This window comes from Enoplosus armatus, chromosome 13 (assembly GCF_043641665.1).
Source record: "Enoplosus armatus isolate fEnoArm2 chromosome 13, fEnoArm2.hap1, whole genome shotgun sequence".
NCBI lineage: Eukaryota > Metazoa > Chordata > Actinopteri > Centrarchiformes > Enoplosidae > Enoplosus > Enoplosus armatus.
The window spans coordinates 14,451,958-14,478,368 of NC_092192.1; the positions used below are offsets into that span (position 1 = coordinate 14,451,958).

At 39.8% G+C, this 26,411-nt stretch overlaps 3 protein-coding genes across 3 annotated transcripts; 2 read left to right on the forward strand and 1 right to left on the reverse strand.

Annotated features, from left to right (window-relative positions):
* Positions 1 to 1,807: 1,807 nt before the first annotated feature.
* LOC139295837 (cationic amino acid transporter 2) lies at positions 1,808 to 16,089 on the forward strand. Its single transcript, XM_070918101.1, has 13 exons — positions 1,808 to 1,898; positions 3,700 to 3,706; positions 12,565 to 12,935; positions 13,015 to 13,170; positions 13,372 to 13,528; positions 13,656 to 13,792; positions 13,884 to 14,106; positions 14,347 to 14,483; positions 14,815 to 14,917; positions 15,060 to 15,193; positions 15,284 to 15,450; positions 15,730 to 15,838; positions 15,947 to 16,089. Exons 1-13 carry the CDS (start codon positions 1,808 to 1,810, stop codon positions 16,087 to 16,089), a joined length of 1,935 nt encoding a protein of 644 aa, XP_070774202.1.
* casr (calcium-sensing receptor) lies at positions 3,892 to 8,560 on the reverse strand. Its single transcript, XM_070917901.1, has 6 exons — positions 8,376 to 8,560; positions 7,959 to 8,265; positions 6,872 to 7,711; positions 6,550 to 6,780; positions 5,124 to 5,247; positions 3,892 to 5,027 (listed from the first exon to the last, which is right to left on the reverse strand). The coding sequence occupies exons 1-6, from the start codon at positions 8,558 to 8,560 to the stop codon at positions 3,892 to 3,894; spliced, it is 2,823 nt and encodes a 940-aa protein (XP_070774002.1).
* A 1,532-nt stretch (positions 16,090 to 17,621) lies between the features above and the next one.
* kif20a (kinesin family member 20A) lies at positions 17,622 to 26,382 on the forward strand. The gene is made up of 19 exons (XM_070918100.1): positions 17,622 to 17,737; positions 19,187 to 19,360; positions 19,684 to 19,797; positions 19,910 to 20,029; positions 20,360 to 20,498; positions 20,661 to 20,836; positions 21,215 to 21,311; positions 21,631 to 21,843; positions 22,266 to 22,377; positions 22,477 to 22,551; positions 22,649 to 22,789; positions 23,091 to 23,259; positions 23,367 to 23,519; positions 23,798 to 23,937; positions 24,225 to 24,327; positions 24,571 to 24,766; positions 24,873 to 24,958; positions 25,060 to 25,197; positions 25,718 to 26,382. The coding sequence occupies exons 2-19, from the start codon at positions 19,193 to 19,195 to the stop codon at positions 26,081 to 26,083; spliced, it is 2,706 nt and encodes a 901-aa protein (XP_070774201.1). The 5' UTR covers positions 17,622 to 17,737; positions 19,187 to 19,192; the 3' UTR covers positions 26,084 to 26,382.
* Positions 26,383 to 26,411: the final 29 nt, after the last annotated feature.

Here is a 26,411-nt window from a genome sequence, read left to right on the forward strand (position 1 = left end):
CACTATAATACTACCACATCTGCTCATGCAAAACTTTAATGAGATATCTCTATTACTTTTCACAAGACAACAAAAAACTCCCGATGAGATGTTATCTCAGTAAACAAACCAAGATACTGTCTTTCATTCAGGTTCCTCATTTTTCTTTTCTTTGCTTTTGTGTTCAGAGCCATTTATTCTGTTAACACCCTACAGAAAGAGCGTCCTGAAAGATAATTTTACACTAGTAACTATACACCTGTCCTTTCCTGTGTTACCTGACAAAGTGCAGTATCACATTGCACAGCTGTTTTGCCTCACCTTCTATTAATCATCGACCTAAAAATGGCAATAGTGAAAATGTCACAGCTGTGACCTCTTCAAATTACTGGTTTGGTCTGACCAGCAGTTCAAAACCAATGTATTCAGTCTACAATTATAAAACAAAATAAAAATTGTTGGCCACGCATTTAATAAATATAATACAATACAGCACGATACAATATATTCAAAAAACAGATTAAAAACCAGAGAACTGTGACCATGAACCATGATCTTTCAAAAAATAAAACTTAAAAGTTAAAGAGAATATTTTACTAATTTGTTACTGTTCTTTCACGTTTATCACCAAGGGACAATGAATGTTAGCTAACTTACAACAGTTTGCATTACAATGTTAGCTAAAATGTACGAACGTTACCGTTACGATGAGCAACAAGCAATCACATAAGCTAGAATATCCATTTAGAGTTCACTGTTAAGTATTTAGCCAGTTATTTTTCACCGTGTTGACTTTTGACGTTAATTTTTGGGAGTGACAGCGACAAGCTACAGTTGGCTAGCTCGGAAGAACACCCCAATATCTAACGTTAGCGTTAACGTTACCGTTATTCATGAAACGACTCTAGGCAGGACACTACCTTTTACATCCGTGACAGCTCATTCTTCTCCTGATTACTGTCCACGTTTTATGACAATAAAAGCAAGCATTTGTTAAGCGAACTGGCGAAATGGCTGTTAGCTAACGTTAGCTGATGAATGCGGACGTAAAGTGCTAACGTTATATAGTTAACTTATTAAAACTGGCAGTCGCACACAGTGGAGCCCAAACACAATACTTACGACCTTACTTCAGTGAACCGCAAGCGAGTACCGTCCTTTCCTGATATAACGTTAGAGCTAACAGTTACGGTTAACGTTAATGGTTTGGTTGGCATGTCTTACCTTTAACACAAATTAACCTTATTCCAGGTTATCAACCCAGGAGCAAAACGACAACAGTCTGTCAAGTTAACATAAATACACAATACCCGTGCTGGAGGTGTTTCAGACTAAAAGCTTTCGCAACGAACAGCTGGGTTTTGGAAAATGCGTATACATATAGAATATGAGAAAACTGTTTTCAGTAAAAAAAAAAAAAATCTTCCTATTCTAAGATTTATAAGATATCCGGTGACTCAGCAGATACTTTAGGATGTCAGTGTATCTATTTTATTCTTCTACTGAAACCGTTAGATACCGTCAGCAACCCCTAAATCGCTTTGATTCTGAAGGCAGCATCAACAAACAGGAAGTCATTGTTCGTTTTTGGTGCTCGCTCGATGACGCTCAAAGCATGGGCCGTGTTTCACATAAATACTTCCGGTGTTGTGTTTTCAAAATAAAAGTCGTAGCTCCTGGTGACAGTTGATATTCTTCATTTGAATAATCGCAGGACTTTGAGCACTTGCTGGAAATGGTCTTTTCTTAAGACCCATCCTGCAATGCTTCCTGGCCATTTTGTCCAATAGCTGTCTCATCCCACTGCTGCAAATCAGACATAGACAACATGCTGGTCTCCCTGCTGGGCTTCACTGACTCTGAGGATAAAGGTCTTTTCCTCCTGCTAACAGAGGAGGTGGTTGTCCAGCTGCTCCTCAGCCTGCCTCAGGTCAGCCATGACACTGGATGTCTCAGCATGTCTTCCTCCTGTTGAGCGACAAGGGAGGTCCTGCACTCCTCAAACGCCTTTTTACCTACTTTTTCTTTTTTCACAGTTTCCTTTAACTGCTGAGAGCTTCCCTTTTCTAAAAATGATACAATGTTTAATTAATAGTTAAACAGAAACAGTGGGATGAATATAACATACTATTACTGCTGTTGTTTTGCCCTGTCAACAATAAATCACTCTTTATTTGATTTGTTTATTAGTATCTTTTCTTGAATTACTATTGTAATGAACTGTGCTTTTCATATCACTCAAAATTAGTTTCCTTTGGGTTTATTGTATATTTGTGGTTTGGCTGTAGGGCTGAGGACTCACTTGCATGTGGTGGATTTTACTACAGAATATTTCCTTTGGTGCAATTCCTAAGGTGGCGTTGTCCAGCTATAAATGTTCAAGCCTTGGCTAACCTTTAGTCACAGTCATTCATTTAACCTTTGAAGTTCCCAAAGGCCTTAAGGAATATTTCCAGAGCATGGACAAACACTATTAATAAGTATTTATCTCATTACTGGAGTCTTTTCACTTGATAATTATGTGAAAGAAGTAGTATTCAAATCCCTTTCTTACAGTGAGTAAAAGTATAAATATACATGTGTATGGTATGTTTATCGTGATGCACCAAAATACCAAGGCAAATTCTTTGTATGTGAAAACCTATTTGGCAATAAACCTGATTCAGTGCCTTCCCCAAAGCTGCTCCTCCCTCCTCTCTATACCTCCTCCATACTGCAAGGACGTTACTGTGTAGTGTAGGCCTATTGCGAGAATGACATTAACATGTGAGATAGGCCTGCACTGTTTGCAGTTGACAGAGGCTTGTGATAAGCAAGCTGCAAGCAGGGAAAGGTCTCTGAAAGATCCACCAAAATGCCCTGTAGAGCTCCATCAGCATGTTCATTGTCCATTACTCAGATCTAAATTTCTGAGAGTATCAAAATTGGGGAGGGAACACTCTTGATGTTGCGGTTTAGTACTTGTCTGTGAGGCTATGATGACAGCAGTGATGCTTCTTTTATTAAGACATACAAATATATCTAATTTATAACTGTCTATATCTTGTTTACATTTCATCTCATCATTCAGTTGGATATTTTTCTACAGTTTCAAGCTTGAAATTAACTGCTCAAAGACACCCCAAACAAGGTGGTATGGATTCGGAAACATACAAGGACTACAGCTTTCCGTTTCTTTTGTTGTCTTGTGATTGTCCATAATAGAATGTAATCACTAAGCATGGAGCGTTTTTGCAACATCCTGTAATTGTGTATTTACAGTGTGACTCATACATCCTCTGGTTTCACTTATCCAACTAAAGAGCCTGGAGTTACCAGTCAGGTCTTTGTGCTGAACATTATGTGTTACCTACATGGCCAGTCAGTCAGTGAGTTATCTGTCCTAACCGAGCTTTGATTTTTGTTTATGTAAATGCTCTTCAACAACCCTGCGCCTTAATAGTAAATATCAGTTACACCTAAACAAAAGAGGACAAAAGTGCCTCATGTGTTGATTGTTTCTGAATTCCATTATTCTAGATAGACAGACAGACAGACAGAAGGATAGATAGAATTATATGCTGTAAAATAAGAGTTCACGAATCTGAATAAGATATAGTGTCTCCACAGAAAACAAACCAACAACTTAAGTATCTAATGTAATGTTTTTAATTGTACAAAATCCTTTATCATTATTATCAGTGTGCATCAGGGTTATGCAGAAAATAATAGGAGTCACAGGATTCAGGTATAGTACAGTATATTAGTGAGACTGACATTGTGTTCCTCAAGTGAAACATCTTTCTGACAAAATATGAAGAAAATGGTAGGATGAAAAGGTCTACCTGAAAATACATTTCAAAATAAAGTCCAAAATACACCCTTTTAATGGGACAGATGAAGCTGAAGTTTGACACATCCACACGTATGCTATCACATCAGAGAACTCCTCCTCGACTCCTCAAAGCTCAAGGACAGAGTAACTGTTCCACTGCCAAAGCTCACCCTTGGCTTATGCTTTCCTGAAGTCGTGTCACAGTCATTGTCGTTGGTCTTGAGGCTGATGGATGAGGACGGCGTCGAGGCAGAAGATCCACCAATGCTGCTGGACTTTTTTCTTGCAGCTGTATTATGTTTTAGTGTAGCTTTGGCAGCCACTTTGAAAGCGTGGGCTGCCGTGCTGCATCGGACTTCCTCAATGGTGTTCCTGGAGGGTTTGAAGAGGATGATGTAGACCTTGTTGAAGAAGATACAGGCCAGCATCCCAAAGCTGGATGCCAGTATAGCAATGACCTCCACAGCTGATACAAACTTGCCATAAGTACTAAAGTATGCAGGGATAAAAGAGATCCAAACAATAAAGAATATAAGCATGCTAAAAGTTATGAACTTGGCCTCTGTAAAGTTTTCTGGAAGTTTCCGTGATTTAAATGCAAAGAAGAAACATATTGCTGCCAAGAGGCATGTATAGCCAATAAGAAACCCAAGAGCCATCACAGAGCCCTCATTGCAGGTGATGAAAATGATCTCATCGATGTCATGATTCCTGTAGCTGGAAGGAGGGGCATTGTAAAGCCAGACCACACATATCATGACTTGGACAAATGTGCACAGAAACACCAACAGAAACTGCAGGTTTAATCCCCACCATTTACGATGGAGACTTGTCGGGATCTTGGCTTCAAATACCAAAAGTACTCTGTTAGTTTTCACGAGGATGCAGGAGATGCAGAGAACAAAACTGATCCCAAAAGCAGGCTGGCATAAACGGCATGTCCAATCCAGTGGCTCTCCAATGAAGAGGAGAGAGCTGGAGAAGCAGCAGATAAGTGAGAACAGGAGGACGTAGGACAGTTCTCGATTTGTGGCCTTCACTATAGGGGTGTTGCGAAATTTGACAAAGACTCCCATCACGAAGGCTGTCAAGACAACACCCAGCACTGCACATATGGCCAAAGCTATCCCAAACGGTTCCGTCCAGGAGAGAAACTCGATTTCCTTCAGGAAGCAGAATGTGTGGTTCCCATTGGACCAAGAGTTATTTGGACACTTGGTGCAAACGCTGGCATCTGTATGTATAGAAAATAATCTGTGTTAGAACGGTGTTAATTAGCCAGGTGTGACTTCAGTAGACATAAGTGTGTGAATGTTTGGCATCTCTATACCTTTATGATTACTGTACTCTCCATCTGAGCACTCAGTGCATTCAAAGCAGCATGTGGGCATACTGTCTATAATCCCCTTTCTGGTACCAGGTTCACAGTCCTCACTGCAATTAGAGAATGGCACCTATAGGACATAAACAGCCGGGAAGAGCAGGAAATGCACTTACAATGGATGTAAATGTGTGTTCAAATTTAATTGGTGCAGGGTTTTATATAAAAATATAGCTGCGTCCAAGCACATTGTTTTGACATATATGCATTAAGAACTTTTAAAGCACAAGCATTATATGCTTTTACCAAGTCCCCTGCAGAGAAACAACAGGAAGTCAGGAGAAAGAGAAATGGAGAATGACGCTCAAAAAATGGCTTCAACCCTGGGAGCTTGTTTTTCATAGCCAGCACATTAACCCCGAGACAACCAGGGCTTCTCCTGAACCAGGTGTCTTTTGTTTTCACAGGCTGAATTATAAATTGGAGGTCTATGAGAATAAATGCAGTGGAAAGTTTCAATATTCACCAAAATTTCAAAATTACAGATGAAACTCTGAAATCACACGAGATTGTGATCAACAGTTTAATCACACATTTGGAAAGTTTAATCTCCGGAATCGAAAACAATCTGTGAATTTGAACAAATCGAAAAGTCTTTTGTGAAATTTTGAGTGCAGTATTGTTGCCTTCAATTATTATTATTATTATTTAATATGAATAAGCAGAAGAAGTATTACAAGAAAGTGCGGCACCAGTGGTGCTTGGAACCTTAAAACAAACAACAAAAACCCAATTTCTCATAAGTGTGTTAGCATCTTTCATCTCATTATTTTGGTTTTATGGCCCTCACTTTTACTGTTTGGATCATTCTCACCAGTCTTAACAACTTGTTTCTAGCAACTTGCAAATGACCATAGTGGAGCATTTAGCAGCTGAAGCCAGATATTTTTGGAGATCCAAACAGAACTAAAGGGAAGGTGAATGTTGAACTTTCATGAGCTCAGATGAATACTAATGTTGCTCCGAGTCTGCTGGATGTGTATATAAGCAACTATTTGATAACAATAACAATAATATAATAATAATGCATAACAATTTTATACAGTGATAAAGCAGTATATGAAAGTTGTATTTACAGCTTGTTCTGCTGCCCCCAAGTGGACAAAAAAATCAATCAATCAAAGATTAGTCCCCTTGTAAGTCCAAGGGCTAAGATCATCTTAGCCTTAAGCTTCTTTTGGGAAATGGGGCCCTGCAGCAATTTTTATACTGTCCCTGAACAGCTTTTAATCATCACATTTCTGTTTTCCTTCCTTGCTGGGATCAACTGTAATTCTAAGTAGATCATGTCAGGAGAATGAAAAATACACCAAATGACAGGGAAAAAAACATTAAACATAAACGGGAACATCCTCTACAAAACAGTTTGACTGACCTCAGAACTGAATCCATTCCACAGAATCTTTGTCTTGTCAATGAACAGTTTGGCTCCTCTCTTGACATGCATATTGTAGTATCCAACCTCCTTAAACACCACAGAGCCATCTTCACTAGACCGGTGCCAGTTTATAAGAGTGTAGTTTGCTGCCAGGTCTGCGTTCTCATCGAAGTGCATCTTTTCCCCCATACTGTTGGTGTAGTTCAAATGTCTGAGCTGCTTCAGGACCTGTGAAGCAGAACCACACATTTAGATGATTTTAAATGGATAAGTAAATCATTTAATCGCTTTGGTTTTGGGTAAATGTGCAACATTTTACCTGCCATGCTTCCATTTTCTTTATATCTGCGCAGGAATTGTTGGCAAAAAGTCCCTGTCCAGGAGTGCAGGTGAGTATGTCCTGCAGGGCCTGTGCAATGGAATAAACTGCAACATACACATTATAGGAGATTCGCAGATGTGTGTGGTCCAGGTACGGGGTCTCAACACTTGTGATGTCTTCCTCACCAGTACACAAAGGCCTGAAACTAGTGCTGCCATTCTCACTTTCTTGCAGTCTCGGGCTGTCTTCCAGATAACAGTTGAATGTTTCTTCCCAAAACTCCCTGACAAATTCATTGTGACTGTCTTTCTTTGGTTGGACTTGCTGTAAGAACTCTCTAAAGCCAGGTATATGCCCTGCCTTTAGAGCGAAGCCAATAGTACCTGCCACAACATCAAGATACTCTGGTTTAGCAATAAGGGAGGAGCTTGCCCAAGCTTCACTGGCTAACCAGATCCGATCAGTGATGTTTCTCCTGACCATCTCTTTGATTAAAGGCTCAATATCTGGGCCGCTGGCAAACACAACAATTACTTTAGCTGTGGAGTTCTCAATCCTGTCGGCCAGAGCTTGGATTTCATGATCCTCAAAGTACTGAGAAATAAGTTCATTTAGGTGAATGCAAATGTCTCGCTCCTCCATCTCTTTCTCAAACTTTTCAATCCCTGGGCGTCCATAGTCGTCATCTGAGGCCACAGCAATGACCCAGTTCCACTCGAAGTACTCAATGATGTCTGCCATGGCGGTGGCTTGGTACTCGTCTGTAGGAATGGTCCTCATGAAGGACTTGTACTGATTCTTGTTGCTCAGTAAGCGACTAGAAGAGGCATAGCTGATCTGAAACAGTAAAGATTTCAGGTTGCTGTTAATTATCTTTATTCAATATATAGTTTTTTTCATTTTGTTGATAAAACACATCATCCAGGAGGTATTGTGTTTCCTGTAAAAGGTATTATCCACTGCAAATTAATTGTATGTGGACATATCTTTCAGGATACAGGGTTGCCATGTGACATTAGCACAATTTGAAGGCCATGACTGAGTATTGATGTGCTACTGGTGTAGCCACTGTTCAGTTACTCACCTGAGGAATATAAAAAAGACCCAGTAAGTTTGCGACTGCTGTGGAGACTGCAGATCCAGCTGCTCCTACTACTGCAATGGTTGCTGGGATATGATCAGTGCAGTTGCAAAATTCATCTAAATTCAGGGAGTCAATCTTATTTTGGGCCACAAAACTAAGCGTGGCTTCCAGGGCTTTTGACACTGTGTTGCATGTGTCAAAGATCCTGTAGCCCAGGGTGATGTTGGGCAGGAGGGTACTGCTGTTGTTTATCTCATCAATCGCAAAAATCATGGCCTGGAGCCAACGGAAACCACGGAAATTGAACCTGTAAAAGCAAACAAGGTCATGGATTTAGATGAGTTGAGCACATTCAGTCAGTAAAATCATGGATTCATGTTTGCCTACATATACAGTAAACCAGTCTCAAACTTGTACCTGACACACTGTGTGGATTCGGGCCGGGCTGCGAGGTCTTGGTCTTTGGATGCAACACCAAAGTGTATGGGGAAAAGACCTCCGAGCAAAATATCACCAGTCATCTGTGCTCTTTGATGGGGCCCATACGTTGAAATGACATAACTGGACCCCAACAGTATCAGGTAATACAGAACCAGTCTCATCTTTCTTTTCTGTCTAATGGGTAGGATTATTTTCTACAACTCCCCAGAGTGAAGGTATTCTCAATAATATCTTCTCCCATCAATCTGCCTGCTGCGCTGTTTTGTATTATTCATGTTTGCACTGATGAGAATGTATGACTGTAGGAAAAAGGGAAAAAAACATGTTATGCTTTTAAGAGTAGTCAAATCAGATGTTTAATATAATTTTAAGTTTTAAGTTTTCTATCAAATAAACATATAGGAAACTTTATTTTAGTGAAAATGATTCAGCAGCAGTGAAATACTTTTCATTTTCTTGATAATTCAACAACATAACTCTGGTGTAGCAGCGTGCGATACCATTCAACAAACTCCAATCACTGAGCTCACTTTCCCATATAAACAGGGTTGAGGGCGAGAATGGTGTCAGAAGCCAACGTGACCTAAGGCTACCACAGCCTACCTACTCTAGCAGGACTACGCAGTTACACACACTTTTTAATAGTTTGGATTTTTTAACAGGTTTACTTCTCGAGTTATGTTTCTCAGAGGAAATTAATTTTAACATTTCACACCTCAGTAACGTTGTAGTCACGCTGCTGGAAATATCCACCTGAACCGAAATAGACGCAGGATTTACATGAGCTGAGAGTGAAGTCACACTCTAATGACCCTCCTTCCTGCAAATGCTCAGCCTCATGCTGCGGCCAGTGAACCCAGTCACCATGGAGAGAAGCCTGCTGCATCTGGCTAATACTGCTGGAAAAATGCTAGGGCAGAGCTGTGATAATGAAGTAACTAACGACTGAAAGAGCCACTGTTCGCCATATTAACCATTATTATTATTATTATTATTATTATTATTATTGTTATATTATATAGCAATATAACATCTATTCTAATTTCTTATTGACATTATTTTTTATGGTAATTACAATTGCTGATTAAAATAGATTAAAAACACAAAAAGTTTTCTAGCAAAGTAATTGACCATAATATTATCATCTGTTTACCTTCATAAAAAGTAAGCTCACTATGGCTGAATTCTGTAAGAGAGCCCTTCATTGCTTTTTAACTCCCAAAGTAAAACAATTAAAACATCAAACATGGAAAATAACACAGAATCAAACTCACCGCCTGAAGTCCTGAGTGTGACTTAAATACACTTAAAACAGTTCATCTGCAGGTACACACAGATTTTAAGGCCTTTCCCCAAAACATCCAGGGTGCTGAATGAATTCAGTGGACAATGGTGTTAGCTTCTGAACCTCTTTCTGCAGATGAATCATTAACAGAGAGAGGGGTAGGCCATTTCCTTCAGCTAATGAAGTCTGCTCACAGTTCACTCCTCCTGAACTAAAGTCATCACGACCTAAAGTGGAGTTGGGGAGACTTTAATTAGCCATGCAAACTAGCTACTTTCAGAGACAACAGCTAGAACATGAGATGAAGGAGACAGGTTGCGAAGGTTATCTTTGTCTACAGTCTTCATTAATGTGTAGTTTAAGTTGTGTAACTGGATGATTGTGTCTCAAATTAAGTCAAAAGTGCCACAGTGCTATTTAGCCATATTCATGTTCATTTTATCGATGAAAAACTAAAATGTCAGCATGTTTCTCAGCACTCTTAGCACCAACAAACTAAAATTGTATCCTCATATCTGCTGGTGTTTATGGTGCCTGTGTCTGCATGTGACTGACATCCAGTGATCAGTTTTCCAGGCAGGATTAATCTTTCATTGCATTTTGCCAGAAGAGCTGCAGCGCGATACCAGGAACCCCTAGAAGCAATGGATCGCAACATTATGTTCCTCAAACAATTAGTTGTCTCCTTATGCTCTGATGAACGAGTCTTCAATTCGTTGCTGAGCAGATGTCTCCACTGAAAACTATTTCAGTTTACAACATGTTGACTCATGTGTGACAAAACCCAGCGCCGTGTCCACGAGACACCAGGCACACGGGAGATCCTAACAGGTTGAGGACAAAAAGTCTGCACTCTAAATTTACTTCATAGTTTCTTATCAGCAAAATAGTTTAATTAAACAAAGAAAAGCAAATGCAACATGCAGACCTCAATATGTTAGAGCTGTTTGATCAGCAGCAGGACATTCAGAAATCCTAAAATGTTTTCAGAACCTGCATTCACAGAGCTGAAAACACCGCCCTCGTGTGGAGGATGAGGCCAACGACCAAACATAAATATTAGTGGAAGGGTTTGTTTTATGTATTAAATGTTAGTGAAAGGAACTCCCAGTCTTTGTAAAGTTCAGTTCAGTTTTAACTGAAACAAAATACTAAAGTTAACAAGAGAAGGTCTCAGGTTTCAGGATCTTGAGTTAGAAAGTGCAATTTACTGAAAATTATAACTTACTCCAAGTGAAAAGGCTGAGGTGTAATCACACCAGCTTTGTGATGGGCTGCGCTGTTTTCACCCAGGATAGAAGCAAATAAAATAAAGGCTATCTGAAACCGTCCAAATCATTTTAACTTTGAGCTGAAATTAATTATAATGAGTTAGTAAACGTATTTTTGCATTTATCACAATGTCAAATCACATAACTAAATCACATGTTACTCATCACTGTACATATTTATCCATCACAGTATATATATTTATATGCATATTGTTATGCATGGGCCCCATATTGCTGCTGCACTATTTTAGGTCTTAGACTAAATTTTGTTCCACTTTTCCTTTTACATATTTTTATACATATCTGTAAGAGCACTGTAATAGTTGTGTAAAATAACTTGAACTTGAAAATAGTGAATGAAGTAAATGGTCATTTTGTGCATGGTTTTTAATACCACAATTAACACGTCAAACACTGTGTAAAATAAAAACCTGTCCTGTAACTCTGTGTTTGCCTGTGCCTCAGGTCCATTTCCTCGTGAGATCTCCTTTGTCTGCCTACATCACCCAGCTCCTCGCCAGTCAGCCCAGCTCTGTCTCAACCTGCTCTGCTTCTTCGTCAAACTCCAGCTTGCTGTGCACCTCCATCCCATCAACTTCTGTGTCCAAGTTCTGCTTTTGGGTTCTAGGTTACACTAAACCTAACACCATAAATTGTATGTTAATGTTTGACATGCCTGAAGTGTCTTCAAACAAATCATTCCGTTCCTGTCTTTTTCCCAAATGACACGTACTTCTGAAATGTAACATAATGTGTCAAAAATGTTGAGCTGTGAGGAGTTCACAGTGAATGGATTTATCCTCACAAATAGTGTGGTCAGGTACAGATCAAAACACAGTCACACACACTGCAACTTCAGCCAAAGAGGTAAGGAAGTCTCTCTTATAATGAGTATAGAATCTAATGGATATGATCTCAGTTTGTTTGCTAATATAATGAGTCTGTTCAGCTCTAAAAGTCTGCATCATTTTAAAGTAAAAAGTTATGACCAGGCTCTTTATTTAGTCTTTGATGAATCATCGATGCATCATGTAAACAGTGAAATAACAAATGTACAATATTGAAGCTACCTACTTTAATTTCTGTCTGTTTCATAAACACAGGCCTTTATAATAATTAACGCACAGATGACATATGAACTAAAATTCAACAATATTTACATCTTTAAGTAAAAGTAAAACACTGTTACTGTTAGTGTGTGTGTGTGTGTTCTTATTTGTTTGTTTATATCAATAGCTGATTCAAGATTTCTGCAATGCAGTGCTGATGAAATGGACTATAATGAGACAAATGCTGCAGATTAGGATAACATGTAACTTATACATTTTAAGCTTATATGTGTCTCATACTTTGAATGCGAGCATTTAATTTGGAAATGTACTTATATTTTATATTTGACCGGAAGATATCATGTATGTTGTGTGTTATTTTAGTTAATGAATGTTTATTTAAAATCACAAACTGTGCTAGTTTCAAACCACTGTTTGCTGAGACATGCTCTGGTTTGTTTTATATTTAAAACATGCTTCAGTCTTCAATTCTCAGCTGTGCCATTTTTGTGTTGCTTTGTCTTGAGCAATCGATGAACACAAAATGTCATGATTAATAGGATGTCTGGTGCAAAGATACTGCTATTCCTGCAGAGCCTGTCGCGTAGGAAACCTCTGGCGCCTGAAGGAGAGGAGTCCAACTTTCGGCGATGCCTGACCACCCTCGACCTGGTGGCTCTGGGGGTCGGCAGCACACTAGGGGCCGGTGTGTATGTGCTGTCGGGAGAAGTGGCCAGAGCCGTGGCCGGGCCCAGTATCATAATCGCCTTCCTGATAGCAGCAGTGGCTTCCATCTTTGCGGGACTTTGCTATGCTGAATTTGGAGCTCGTGTTCCCAAGACTGGCTCTGCCTACCTCTACAGCTATGTGACTGTGGGAGAGATATGGGCTTTTATTACTGGCTGGAACTTGTTGCTCTCTTATGTCATAGGTAAAGATAGTACCACTCTGAATCCATTTTCTGTATGTGATGGATGCTTAATTGTATCTCCTTGTCTTCTGTTTTTGAGGGACGTCAAGTGTTGCCAGAGCATGGAGTGGCACCTTCGATGATCTCATTGGAAATGTCATTGCTAACTCTCTGGGCAAACAGGCCGCCATGAATTTACCTGGATTAGCTCCCTACCCAGACTTCTTTGCAGCCGGCCTCATAATGCTCCTGGCAGGCAAGTTTCATAATCTAAACCTCTGTGACTTATAAATGTATTATTGTAATGTATGTGTAAAAAATGAAGGAAAAAGAACGTAGATAATCACATTATCTTTATAACATATCTTTAATGAATATTAATATCTTTTTACAAACAAGGTTCCATTGTACTCATAGTCATGATCAACTTTATATTTTCTGTGTGCTTCCTTTCCAGGGATTCTTGCATTTGGTGTTAAAGAGTCAGCTGTTGTAAATAAGGTTTTTACAGCCGTTAACATCCTGGTGTTGCTGTTTGTTATCCTCTCTGGAGTCATTAAGGGGGACATCAACAACTGGTACATTGATGAAGACTCTCTCCTAGATGGATATGAGTATGGGTTCTTATTTTATACATAGATATGTACACACACAGGTGTTAGGAAACCTTTGAAGCTAAATGTAGGTTAACAATCACAATCAGTTTGAATGACCAAGCATCAACGAGTCTATTCTTTACAGAAACCACACTCACTCACTGAATGAAACCACCAGATATGGCAGTGGAGGATTTTTCCCTTTTGGCTTTGAGGGAACATTAGCAGGAGCAGCCACTTGCTTTTATGCATTTGTCGGATTTGACTGCATTGCCACAACAGGTAAATTAATTGCGAGATTGAAAGAGGATGCAGGGGCATAGCACAATATAAAAGACAATAAGTTACTACAAAATAAAATGTTTTTCTTCAGGAGAGGAGGTTCAAAACCCTCAGAAGTCGATCCCACTCGGCATTGTGGCATCCCTCCTCATCTGCTTCCTGGCTTATTTTGGTGTGTCTGCTGCCCTGACTCTTATGATGCCGTACTATTTGCTCAGTGTTCACAGCCCGTTGCCTGTGGCCTTTACATACATCGGCTGGGGCCCTGCAAAGTATGTAGTGGCTGTGGGATCCCTCTGTGCACTGTCAACAAGGTATGAAACACAGTGCGCCATTTCAAAGCAAAATTACTTCATTTTACTTTGATTTACCTCAATTTCATTTTCAATTTCTTGGATAGTTCATTTATATTTTAATCTCATTGGCCTTGGCTAACATGTACAGCACATACTTTAAAAGAAGATCACTGGAATCACTATTACAGATTAAAACACAAGCAAATAACATGAATAATAAATGGTTATTGATGAGTTATTTGAGCTTTTTCCCCACAGCCTACTAGGATCAATGTTCCCAATGCCCCGTGTTCTCTTTGCCATGGCCAGGGATGGACTTCTCTTCAGACCTCTCAGTAAAATGAGTGACAGACAAAGTCCTGTCATAGCAACCCTGGTTTCAGGGGTTGTAGCAGGTAAAATGGCCATGGTCTTCTTTCTGTACTACTAAAGTTTTGGTTCGTTCCTACTTTGGTTTTGTTGAGGAGATTACCTTCTGTTTTGAAATCTGGACATGTACATGTTCTCCAAAAGTTACAGTGACATTTTCTGATTAGAAAATTGATGAGTTGATAACATAAAATAATGAACACCATCTCCACGTTACATGAATTTTGGGTATCAAATCTTTTAATAAAATTTGTAGACCAACCCCCGGGTGAAGTTGTAGTTGAATAGGATGTATTATTTCTTTCTTGATTGTTTTATTATTTAAGTGTATGTAAATTGTTCTTATTGTCTTTTCAGCTATCATGGCGTTATTGTTTGACCTGAAGGCGCTGGTTGACATGATGTCAATTGGAACCCTCTTTGCCTACACACTTGTTGCCATATGTATCCTCATATTAAGGTATGATTCATTAGAAGTACTTACAATACTAAAAATGTACCGTATTATTACTCTACTCTTGTTTGTGAAAAAGCTCATGTTTGTGAGTCTTGTTGTGGGTGGAAAAACCTGGCAGGGCTTATATAATTCCTCACTTTCACAGGTACCAAGCAGACCTCAGCGATGATTCAAGTTTCAGTAAACCAGAGGCCTTTTCAGTTACTGGAGTATTATATCCCCCTTCACAAGCCACCATGCGGACATCACAAAATGTGTCTGTTTTAACTGTTTTTATTAGTAAGTGATCTTCCTAACATCATCCTTAAATATTATACAGAGTATAGATGATTTCCCTTGTTTATACTCAGCTTACATTGTTCTCTTCAGTCTTTTTAGCTATCATCCTAAGCCTTGTCATATCTGGAGCTGTAGACTCCCTACAGGCCCTTGAGTGGTGGAGTTTACTTGGTGTCTCTGTGATCATACTGATGCTGGTCCTCATTACCCTGATCATCTGGAGACAACCACAGAATACAACCAAAGCTGCTTTCATGGTATGCCTCATCTATCTTAAGTGCTGGTTTTCTGCAGCATGTGTAATGATATATAGATTAATATGTATTGCAGCCACTGAAGCGTCATTACTGAAATGATAAACTTTGATTACTAATGTAGGAAAATCACTCCTCCTACTAATGTAGGAAAACAAATGAGCAAACCAGTAACATCTCAGTTCATTTCTTGCAACTGTACAGTTCTAAACAGGTAAATTGAGTATTATTGTCTTTTTTTATATTGCCTGTCATAATGTTTCTGCTCTTTTATATGTACAGGTTCCTTTTGTGCCGTTGCTTCCGATTTTCAGCACCTTTGTCAATGTCTATCTCATGGTTCAACTTGGATCAGACACATGGATCCGCTATGCAGTGTGGATGGCAGTAGGTATGTGAATAATATCACTATAAAATACACATTTTAATTCATACAAAATGTGCAAAAACATCAAATAAACAAACATGACCAAAGGAGATGTAACTTTTCTCTACACAGGTTTAATCATCTACTTCTGTTACGGTGTTCAGCACAGCGTGCAGAAACAAAGGCTTCAAAAATCACACAACCAAGTCAGCCTTCACAGCATCACCACCGCTGTGGAGCAAAACTTTGAACCTGGACAAGACTTTAATGGTTAAACGATGTGACATGATTGATTTACTGATACAAACATTTAGTGCACAAATCATCAAGCAAAGCAAATTTGGCCAGTATGCATAAATCTTCTAGTGTTTCTTTCATGAATTAAGAAATAAAAAAATAAAAAAAAATCAGTCACAAATTGAATGCCTGGGAAAGGTGTTTTTTGTGCATATATCATTATTTAGATTTTTTTAGTTGGCCAAAAAATTGCATTGAACCACACAAATCACGCTGACATTATCCCCACTTGAGACTTCAAGCAACATTTGTTTTTCATTATACAGTATCAATAACTGATATTGATACTGATATATCACAGGCTAGGGTGTGTAAGATTTTACGAAGAAAACGGCATTTCCTTTATAGGTGACAGGGTCATATTACTTCACATTTATGCAGTTTAGCTATTTCATATTTTCATATATATTATATTGCTAGTGGCAGGGACTTTTGTTAAGCTCCTCAACCGGTCAAAGCAGATGACCGCCCACCTAGAGTCTGGTTCTGCTCGAGGTTTCTGCCTCTTAAAAAGAAGTTTTTCCTTGTCACTGTCGCCATTGTGCTTGCTCATGGTGCGAACTGTTGGGTCTCTGTAATAATATTATAAAGAGTACGGTCTAGACCTGCACTATTTGTAGTCATGAGATGACTTTAGTTGTGATTTGGCGATATATAAATAAAATTGAATTGAACTGAAGTTTGCCCACTGCACCCAACTCAAAATGTAGCCTTACCCTCTGTTATTAAACAGTGTTTAATGTGTTTGTATCACTCTCTATTATTATGTAAAATTATACTTTTTTTGTAATATGCACGTGGAATAAACATGACATTTTAAGTTTTGGATAAGCAAATCTCCACTTTCTGCCTCCTGTCTCCCTTTCTACTTTACATACAGAATAATACCTGTCTGCTCCAACTCTCATTGACCAAATTATGTCCCTGGCTTTCTTTCTTTTAAGTATTACTTATGTATTTAAATCCCTTGTGAGAACCTTGTTAACCCACGGCCACATGTTTTGATAAAACAAATTTATTTACAACACGTGATAGGAACTCATGAAAGGCGTGTTGATTTAAGGAGGTTTAAATTGCGTATCATGTGACCCATGCTAGCCAATCAGAAGGCAGACAGCGGGGAGCTTTGTTATGAGGATCTTTGGCTTTAGCTAGTGATGTAGGAAACGAAGCTTTCTGAAGCACTGAATCACTATGAAGCAATTATGTTGAAAATGGTTCAGTCTCGAAATAATTGATTTTGGGACCCCTTTGAAAATGAGATGATACATCTCAAGGGATTTATCCTGAAACAATAAATTTGATTAATGTAATACAGTCAGAATGGCGACATCTGCTGGTCAAACCGGGTTTTGCATTTGAGCGCACCGCCACTAGGTTTAGCCAATCGGTGGCTCGCTCTGCAGGGGAAGCGCATTGTTCAAAAACGAAACGGGTAAAACAACTCAGCTGAGGCTGCGATAGGCTAGCGTTAGTGTTAGTCAGTTTCATGCACCTCGATGTGATACCATTCTAACCCAGTATCTCCTGCTTTAGTCAAATAACGATACTTGAGGTTTGGCGATTTACTCAGTAACTTAAGAGCATTTAGCTTCTGGAAACCGGATCGCACGTTCGACATTCGAGGTAAGTTAACGTTAACGTTAAATTCACCGTTGCTTTGGGTCATTCGATGCTAAACAACAATAAACCTGTTAGTCACGACAACATTACAGTTTTAAGTAATGTTGTAGATGTTGAGTGAACTAATACAAAGAGTATTATTCAGCTAACGTTAGCCAACAGGAACGACATTTGCATTCTTGTGTTTTAGTTTGGTGGGATTGACCATAAGATTTTCAAATGTTTCAAACAGGGACACAACTTCTCGGGCGCGTTCATACATTTACTTATGTTAATGTTATGCACACTCTCACGTCGTGGTGAAACGGGTTTTAATTAAAATTCAGGTGTGTTAATATGAACGAGACAGTTTACTTAAGCTGTGAAGCAAGTTGGTCATTTTCTAACGTTAACGTTATTTAACAAAGTTAGGTTTCATGGAGCTGAGGGACAAGTAGCATTAGACTTAGTTAGCTAACGTAACCTAACGTACGTACATGAAAGTTGTCATTGTTACCTTCTAAACAATGTTCTACATAATCTGTAAAAACGTTTAGGGGCATTCATCTAAACATAATTTCTTATATATATATATATATTTCAAATTTTAGACCTGTTGATGTCACTTCACCCGTTAAAGTCTTATGTCCGTTAACGTTACACAGAATACGTTGGGGGAAAAAAACGTTAAACATAGATGCCAACTCTTCATTTTGAAAGCAAAATATGGTACCCTTATGATTTGTGTAACGTTAGATCCGGAGAGGTTTTTTTTATTCGGTAAAGTAACGTTAGCCTTGGTCAAAGTGAGCTCACTATCACACTCTCCTTGCTTGTTAGAAAAAATTCAATAGAGGAGCAACGTCTAGAGGAGGCGTGGCTTCGTGTTACGTAGTGTGTGACGCGGAGGGTCAGGGGGCACGGGGGACACTGACTGACCTCCACTCTGTGTGACTGCGGAAGTGATGGCTAGCTTGACCGCCGTTCAGTACACCATGGACAGCAAAAAATAGCGCATGTAGTAAGAGCTAGCCACCCCTGAGAGGCTAATGTCAGACTTTCTGTGTCTCTGATGAAAAGACACTAGACACACAAGAAGTGACGGTCACTAGAATCACATTTATGGCCCTTTGAACTTTCAACTCCAAGCAGACGCAAGCTAATTCTGAGCTGAAATAACAACAAAAATCATCATTATTGTACATTCTGTGTGTCATGAAAAGCAGAGTGCTACCCTATTTTCAGAACTATCACCGTTTTCAACCTACTGGCTTTTGAAAGCTTGGTTAAACACTAAAGGAGCCCAGTGCAGTCAAAAGCATTTTTAAAATCTATTTCAATTATGTAATTCTTCTGCACCACAAGTCATTACTTGCCTTGCTTTTACATGCACTACTGGCTCATAGCCAGGTTTGAAATGTGTTGCAATTACTTCATAATTCATACTCATGACAATTTGTCTTCTTGTAACAGGTAAACATGGCGCAGTCTTTGTCCTCCCCATGTATATGCCCCTACGATGAGGACGAGGAACTAGCTGTGATGGAGTCTACAGCAGCAGAGCACGGAGGCCTGGCCAGACCACGTCTACCTGAGATCTCTGTCATTTCCCCCGGCCTGGACTCCCGGCCATCCATTACAGAACCGGTGAGAGTTGACAGGAGAATGCAGTTTGTTTGTTTTTTTGTTGCAATGTACCCTGTGGAGTTTTCCTTGTAAACAAACTTGGTTTTATTTACATTCAGTATTTCTCACTGAAACCCTAAGGTATAACAAAACAACTGGAATGCATTTCCTACCTCAGAAAACATTTTCAAAGCCCTTTCTTAATTGTTTTGAAACCTATAGTTTCTTTTACATTGACTTGCTATTGTCTTCCTCCTATTTATTGTCTTTTTGAATCGTTCAAGATTTAAATTCTTCTATGTCAGTGACAAAACATGAAAGATGTTTTTAATTTGTGTCTCTAGAAACTAGCAGTGGTGAGACAGGGAAGCTGCGATGAAGGGAACACAGAGAGGGTGAAGGTTTTTCTGCGCATCCGGCCACTTTTTGAGAAGGAGAGAGACATTGGAGAGGAACAGGTACTCTAAGACTATGAAGTCGACATTACAGATTTTTAATTTTCTGGGTAGATATGTGAATTTATTGCTTTTAGTACACCTGTACTCTGCTCAAGGTTCACTCTTCTTTTAGGGTTGTGTGACTGTCCAAAATGAAGAGACTCTGCTGCTCAAAGCTCCAAAAGAATCCCATAACTTGAGGACCGCAGAGAGGGGCATCACCCAGAGCATGCACAAGTTCAGTTTCTCGAAGGTAGGAGAGTCACACTTGTGCATAATGTTAAATAAGTGTTTACCTGCTGTGTGTGTATGTATACATACATATGGTTGGTGGTCAATCGAAACCAACTTTGACTTTGCTTTTTTAAGGTTGTAAGGTGACCTGGGTGAAGGTGAATAATATCCCTAACATATAGTTTATTACTATGGCTGAAAGTATTGCTGGTAAATATGGGCTAATGGGTGTGCATAGCAACCAATACCAATGATAAGCAAGAAGGATGCTGCTCCTTTTTGATATGGATAATAGAATATAAAATTAAAAGCAACATACTGATGTTTTTCCATTACCCACCTTTCATAGGTTTTTGGGCCAGAGACCACACAGCAACAGTTTTATGAGTGCACAATGAAGAAGATGGTGAAAGATGTGCTTCAAGGACAAAACAGACTCCTTTATACTTATGGTGTCACCAATTCCGGAAAGACGTACACTATTCAGGGTAAGATTTTTTGGACTGTTTCTTAGACACATCAGTGTAAAGCCCAGGTTTGATTGTGAAGTCAGTGTTTGCAGGTCTGTGAAATAGGTGTGTTGTAGATGCTGGCATCTGTCAGTTAAATGCCAAAAATGTAAATCTTAAAGCTCAAACTTTGACCCACAGGCAGTGGTCGAGAAGCAGGCCTCTTGCCCCGGGCTTTAGCGTCCATGTTCAGGAAACTGCAGGGTCGTCTCTATGGTGCCATGGATCTGAAGCCTGTCATGTATCAGGATGTGCGGCAGCTAGAACCTGGTGAGGTCAGGGTGGAGGAAATCCGCAGAAACTCTCTGCTCAAAGAGGTAAGCAGCTTTTAAAGGTCTTATGAAATGACATTGTGCCCCAGAGTCTATTGCTGCTAAGTGTATGTTAGTAATGTGCTTTTGTTACATTTTGGTTACTACGTCATTACTAAGAGTCATTTTCAGTAACTTCCTGATCTCAGGCATAAACAAGAATTCCATCTAGTTCAATGTCAACCAACCTGTAGTCGACTCTAGTCTACTTAGTCTAGTCTAGATATCTAGTGATCTCTCCATGTACCTCTCTTGAAAGCAAAGAACACTATGAGCCAAGGAAGTAGTGTAGAACGATTTTATGTTTGTTATGTTTCATAAAGAATTGGAGTATCTTCTTGCACACACACATAAGAGCTGATGTACTCATCTTGTCTGTTACAGGATGAGAATCGGACTCGTCGAGGTGGTACCACCACAATCTGGGACAGCGGCATTGGAGGACTCTCCTCTACAAGTAACATTGCCACCCAGCTCGAAGGTGAGGAGGAAAGTATGAGTGTTGGACAGTAGTCAAACACCTTTTGAATATGCTGGATAGTGTAGGAAATCTGGATATGGTATTGTTGACCAATTACAGATGAGTGCATAGTACGAGACCATGCAAAAATGTCCACAAGGCTGTTTTGCTTGTGCAGACATACCAAATTAAATTCCATGTGTAGTTTACATCCAGTTCCGTTCACACTTACACAAACTTAACCTTGTCTCCATTACATTAATATCATTACTGTCATTGTAAACGCCTTTTCTTTTAAAATACATCATATATTGATTTTCAACTCTCTCTTTACCTGCAGACACTGACAGTGTTTGTCTGGAGCCTGACAGCCTTTCCCACAGTGGAGGAGATGATCTGGAGGAAGGGGTGCAGTTTTCTGTCTGGGTTTCCTTCTACGAGATCTACAATGAGTTCTTGTATGACCTCCTGGATGCTTCGCCCACCCTGCAGCCCAGAAAAAGGGTCACACTGCGCCTTAGTGATGACAAGCAAGGCAACCCCTATGTGAAAGGTAACACTCACTTGTTCTCAGAATTAATGTTTATGGGACATTAAACTGTTTAATTAGTATAGTATGTATCAGTTTGAGCCTCCTGAAGCTCAATCTCAGTATGCAGCTTCTCTCATCTGATGTATGTTACACTTCATTAAGCAGGAAATGATGTTAAAATCTGTAGATTGCTTCTTTCATACCCCCCACTCCTTTCTGCACTTAACCTGCACTCTTTTCACACTTAATTTGTGTAAAGCCTCAGTATATGTAACGCTGTGAAAAAGATTTTAAATGTCTATTTGCTTTGTTTAGGTTTGTTATAATATTGACATGGATACTTTAAAATCTGTACAGTAGCATATAAAACATATTTTTTTGCTGCTGCTGCTTCTCGTGTTGCAAGAGTATCATTTTTCTACTACTTCCTCTTGTTCTGTCAGACCTCACCTGGATCCAGGTCCGCAGTGCAGAGGAAGCTTGGAGGATTCTGAGGGCCGGACATCGCAACCAGACCTTCGCCAGCACTCACCTAAACCAAAACTCCAGCCGCAGGTAGGAGCACTTTAAACTCGTTTCAAAAATGGGTTTTGATTTATTTGGATACATTTGTTTGACTCACACTTGTTGCATCTCTGATCATGACCTATTCAGCCACAGCATCTTCTCCATCCGTGTCCTGCACGTTCGCCCTGAGGCAGATTCAGGCCAGGACATGCACGTCAGCGAGTAAGTTAACCATTTGATACCTACTCTAAATTTTGGTACATTGCGAGTTTGTAAAAGTGATGAAGCATTGCGGTGTCTTGTACTGTCTCCTTATTAGACTGACTGTGTGTGATCTGGCTGGATCTGAACGCTCCAAAGAGCAGCGTAATGGTGAGAGGATGAAGGAGGCTAACAACATCAACACCTCCCTGTTAACACTAGGACGCTGTATTGCTGCTCTGAGGCACAACCAGAACAAGTACGATTTTTCTTTCTGTTTCCAAGGACAAGAATGAACTTTCATGTTCATTATTGCAAATTATTAGTATTAAAACAATATTGTTCCATAGTTCCATAGTTTATTGATATAGCACATTTCATACACTGAGGCACTGTTACTAAGTGCTTCACATACATATATCATATCATAAGATTTCCATACAATTTAATTTCATTACAATTTCCCCCCGGGGATCAATAAAGTATTTCTGATTCTGATATTGGAATGAGCTGTATTTAAAGAAAACAACTAAAAAAAACACTCTCTAATACATCCACAGGTCACGACCTCCTCAAGTGGTGCCCTTCAGAGACAGTAAACTGACCCGGGTCCTGCAGGGTTTCTTCTGTGGCAGAGGAACCTCCAGCATGGTGGTCAATATTAATCCATGTGCCTCTATCTATGACGAGACCCTCCAAGCCCTCAAATTCTCGGCTATTGCTACTCAAGTAAAAAACACCTCTCTTTTTCTATAAATCTAACTTCTGTGATAGATTTAGTCTTATATGTGGGGATAAGATCAAAGCAAAATAAAAGATCCCTCATGTCATTTCAGCTGGTCCATGGCCCGTCCACAAAGACCAGAGTGGCCTACATCCTGTCCCTACTGCGTGAGCCAACATCAAATGGTAATGAAAGCTCAGTGATGGAAGAGGAGGAGGATGACAGTGAAATGGAAGACGGAGATATCACCATGTTAAATACTGAGGTAACATCCTCTGCCATCATATATGAGAGCTACAGTTATCTCCAGAACCACTTCAATAACTAATTTTCTTTACTTTGCAAACCTTGTTAATCACTAAAGCAAATCTAAAATGTTGCCACTAAGGCTTTCAAAGGGAGTGTGGTGCATATGTAAGATCCACTAAAACCAGTTAAAGCCTGCAAGTCTAGAAACCACTTTTTTGTTATTGAACAGCCTTTCAGATGTTTTAAAAACAGACATTTCCCAGTATTCCTAACAGCTGACTGTACTTTATTAAGGCTCTGCTGCAGGCCATTGATGTCCTGAAGACAGAGGTGCAGCGCCAGCGGGAAGAGAAAGAGGTTCTTGAGGCAAATGTGAGAGAGCAGGTGGTCTCTGAGATGATGGAGGTCATCTCTGGGATGCAAGATGGCTTCAGGTGTGTGTGTGCTTTGTTTAAATCAAAAGATACATTTTTAATATTAAGCAGCCTGTATTTAGGACATCTGATAAAAGCATTTCTAGCAATATTTTAAATGTGAAACGTCCTCTTGTAACAGAATTTGTAATATAAGAAGAGCACAAATCATTTCCATTCCTTTTTGTATTTTTATTTTTCTTCAAAGAAATTCTCCAAACGTGGAGTTGTAACCTTAAAGTGCTAAGAAAATGCTGGTCTTTGATATTAATGGAGATACTAAGTTGTGTTGTCTTCTCGCCCTATAGTGAGACCTTGGAGGCAGAGAGGGCTCTAATCGAAGAGAGGTATGAAGACAAGATAGCTAACGTGCAAAAACATTTGAAGATATTCTACAGCCAGGAGCTGAAGGTGAGAGCTAAATCATCAGCCTTAAGTTTGCATTACTTTCAGGCAGCGTCGTCCCCATGTTGTGGTTTCAATACATGTGTAATCTGTAAAATCTCCACTTTAGTTAAGAGATCTTTCCTCAAATGCCATGGGTGTCGACAACGTAGTTATATTTGTAATCCTGTTGCTGTTTCTGCGCTAAGACATTTGATTCTGGATGCAATTCATTTTCTGTAATTGTTCGTTTTTCATCCTTTCTTTTAGGAGCGAGATCAGGAGATTGAAGCTTTGTCCACTGCCCTTGAAAAAAAGAGGGAACCTGAATCTGTCCCCACGTCAGTGCCACAGGGAGACTCTGGGGAGCCTCGACGTTCTCAGCGCCTCACGACTCAGACAGAACTTGGCAGACTGCATGCTGAGCTCGGCCAGTGTCGCGCTGAGCTGCTCACCAAGACACAAGGTGACTGAAACCCAGCTCTATTAGCTATCTATCTATTATCTTTTGTGCGTTGATGTCAGGATATTGTTAATGGTAGTTGACTGTCTTGTTCTGCTTGCCTGCGCAGAGCTGACTAAGCTGAAGATGCAGCTGGAGGTCCCAGGTTCAACGGGCACCAATGCTGCTGACCGCAAGCTGGAGGAGGGTCAGCGGGTCAGTTACTGCTGTACCATATAAAATGCACCATTATTTTTTTCTGCATGCAAGTCTTTTAACTTTGGGAAAAACTAAAATTCAGATTTTTTTTCTAACAGAACCTGCGTCAGCTGCGCCTGGATCTGCAGAAGCTCGGGGTGGACCTGCAGTCTGGTGAACGAGCCTGCTGTCGCAACACAGGAGGGGAAAGGCTGCGCCAGGCATTAACAGCTGCAGATGAGACACTAGCCAAACAGGTACAACCACAGACAAGTATAGCATAATATTATGTCATTTATATTATTTTATAAACATTCAACTAAGGCAATTGGTACAAAATGTCTGCACAAATACATGTGATGGTATGGGATGGGAAAACTCATTAATTTAACTAATGGAACCATTTATTTTGTTGGTGATAGTTTTTGTCAGTTTATGCAATTTACTCCAGACTTGAGTTGAATTTATCCTATAAATGTTTCATTTATCATTTTTAGTTGGATAAGAAATTGGAAATTAAAGCAACAAAATTCTCACTTTAAAATAATTTCTTTTTCTCTCCCTCTACTCTCTTCACTAACAATCGTGATGCAGCCAGCTTTTAAACTAAATCTAGGTTTCTAACATCTGCACCAGGTGGTTATTGTGCAAAAGCATGTTCAAGAGGTTTCATTTTTTCCTCACTTCTTTCTCTTTCACTCAACCTCTCACCTTATCCTTCACCTTCACTTCCCCCTCTATGGTCTTGTCTAACCCTGTTGACTGACTTCTTCTTAGGACCAGATCCTGGTGGAGCTCCAGAATGGCCTGATGCTTGTTAGAGCTGACTTAAGGCGGAAAGCAGAGACCCTGGCCCAGACACAGGCCATCCAGCCCCAGCTGCCCCCCTCAGGTTCTGCTGCCACCATCACACCAGGTTCCTGCAAGAAGAGGGGCTGTGGGGCTGCTGCAGCAATTGACACTGAGAACCGGCCTCCACAAAAACGCCCCTTTTTCCAGTCTCTGTTCCCGACGCGTAAATACAACAGTCGGGCTGTTGAAGAAGCAAACGGCACCCCCTACTCACGGATCTTGCGGTCTCGCCAGCAGTCTCCACCTCGCAGCCCTGTGCCCACCCCTCGTAGTCTCAGGGGGAAGTACTGAGCTCTTTGGAGCTTCAGTGGGAGTGTCCTTTTTTGATATTATGCAAAAACAAAGTTATATTTGCTGGTAACTTTATAGTATTTTTATATTTTGTATATATTCACTTTTTGCAGTGCAGTTAACTCACTATCATGCCAAATACAGTTATGATGTTCATGCCAGTAAAACAGTTATGCTTTAAATGGGTTGCAGTATACTAAGGGAATTGAGGTGCTCAGTGGCTAATAGGTATGGACCAAGAATAGTGCATGTGTGTGTAATTAACCTTCTGCCTCTGCAACTCCATTGCTGTAAGTACTTTTCCACAATAAAATCTATGAAAACATTG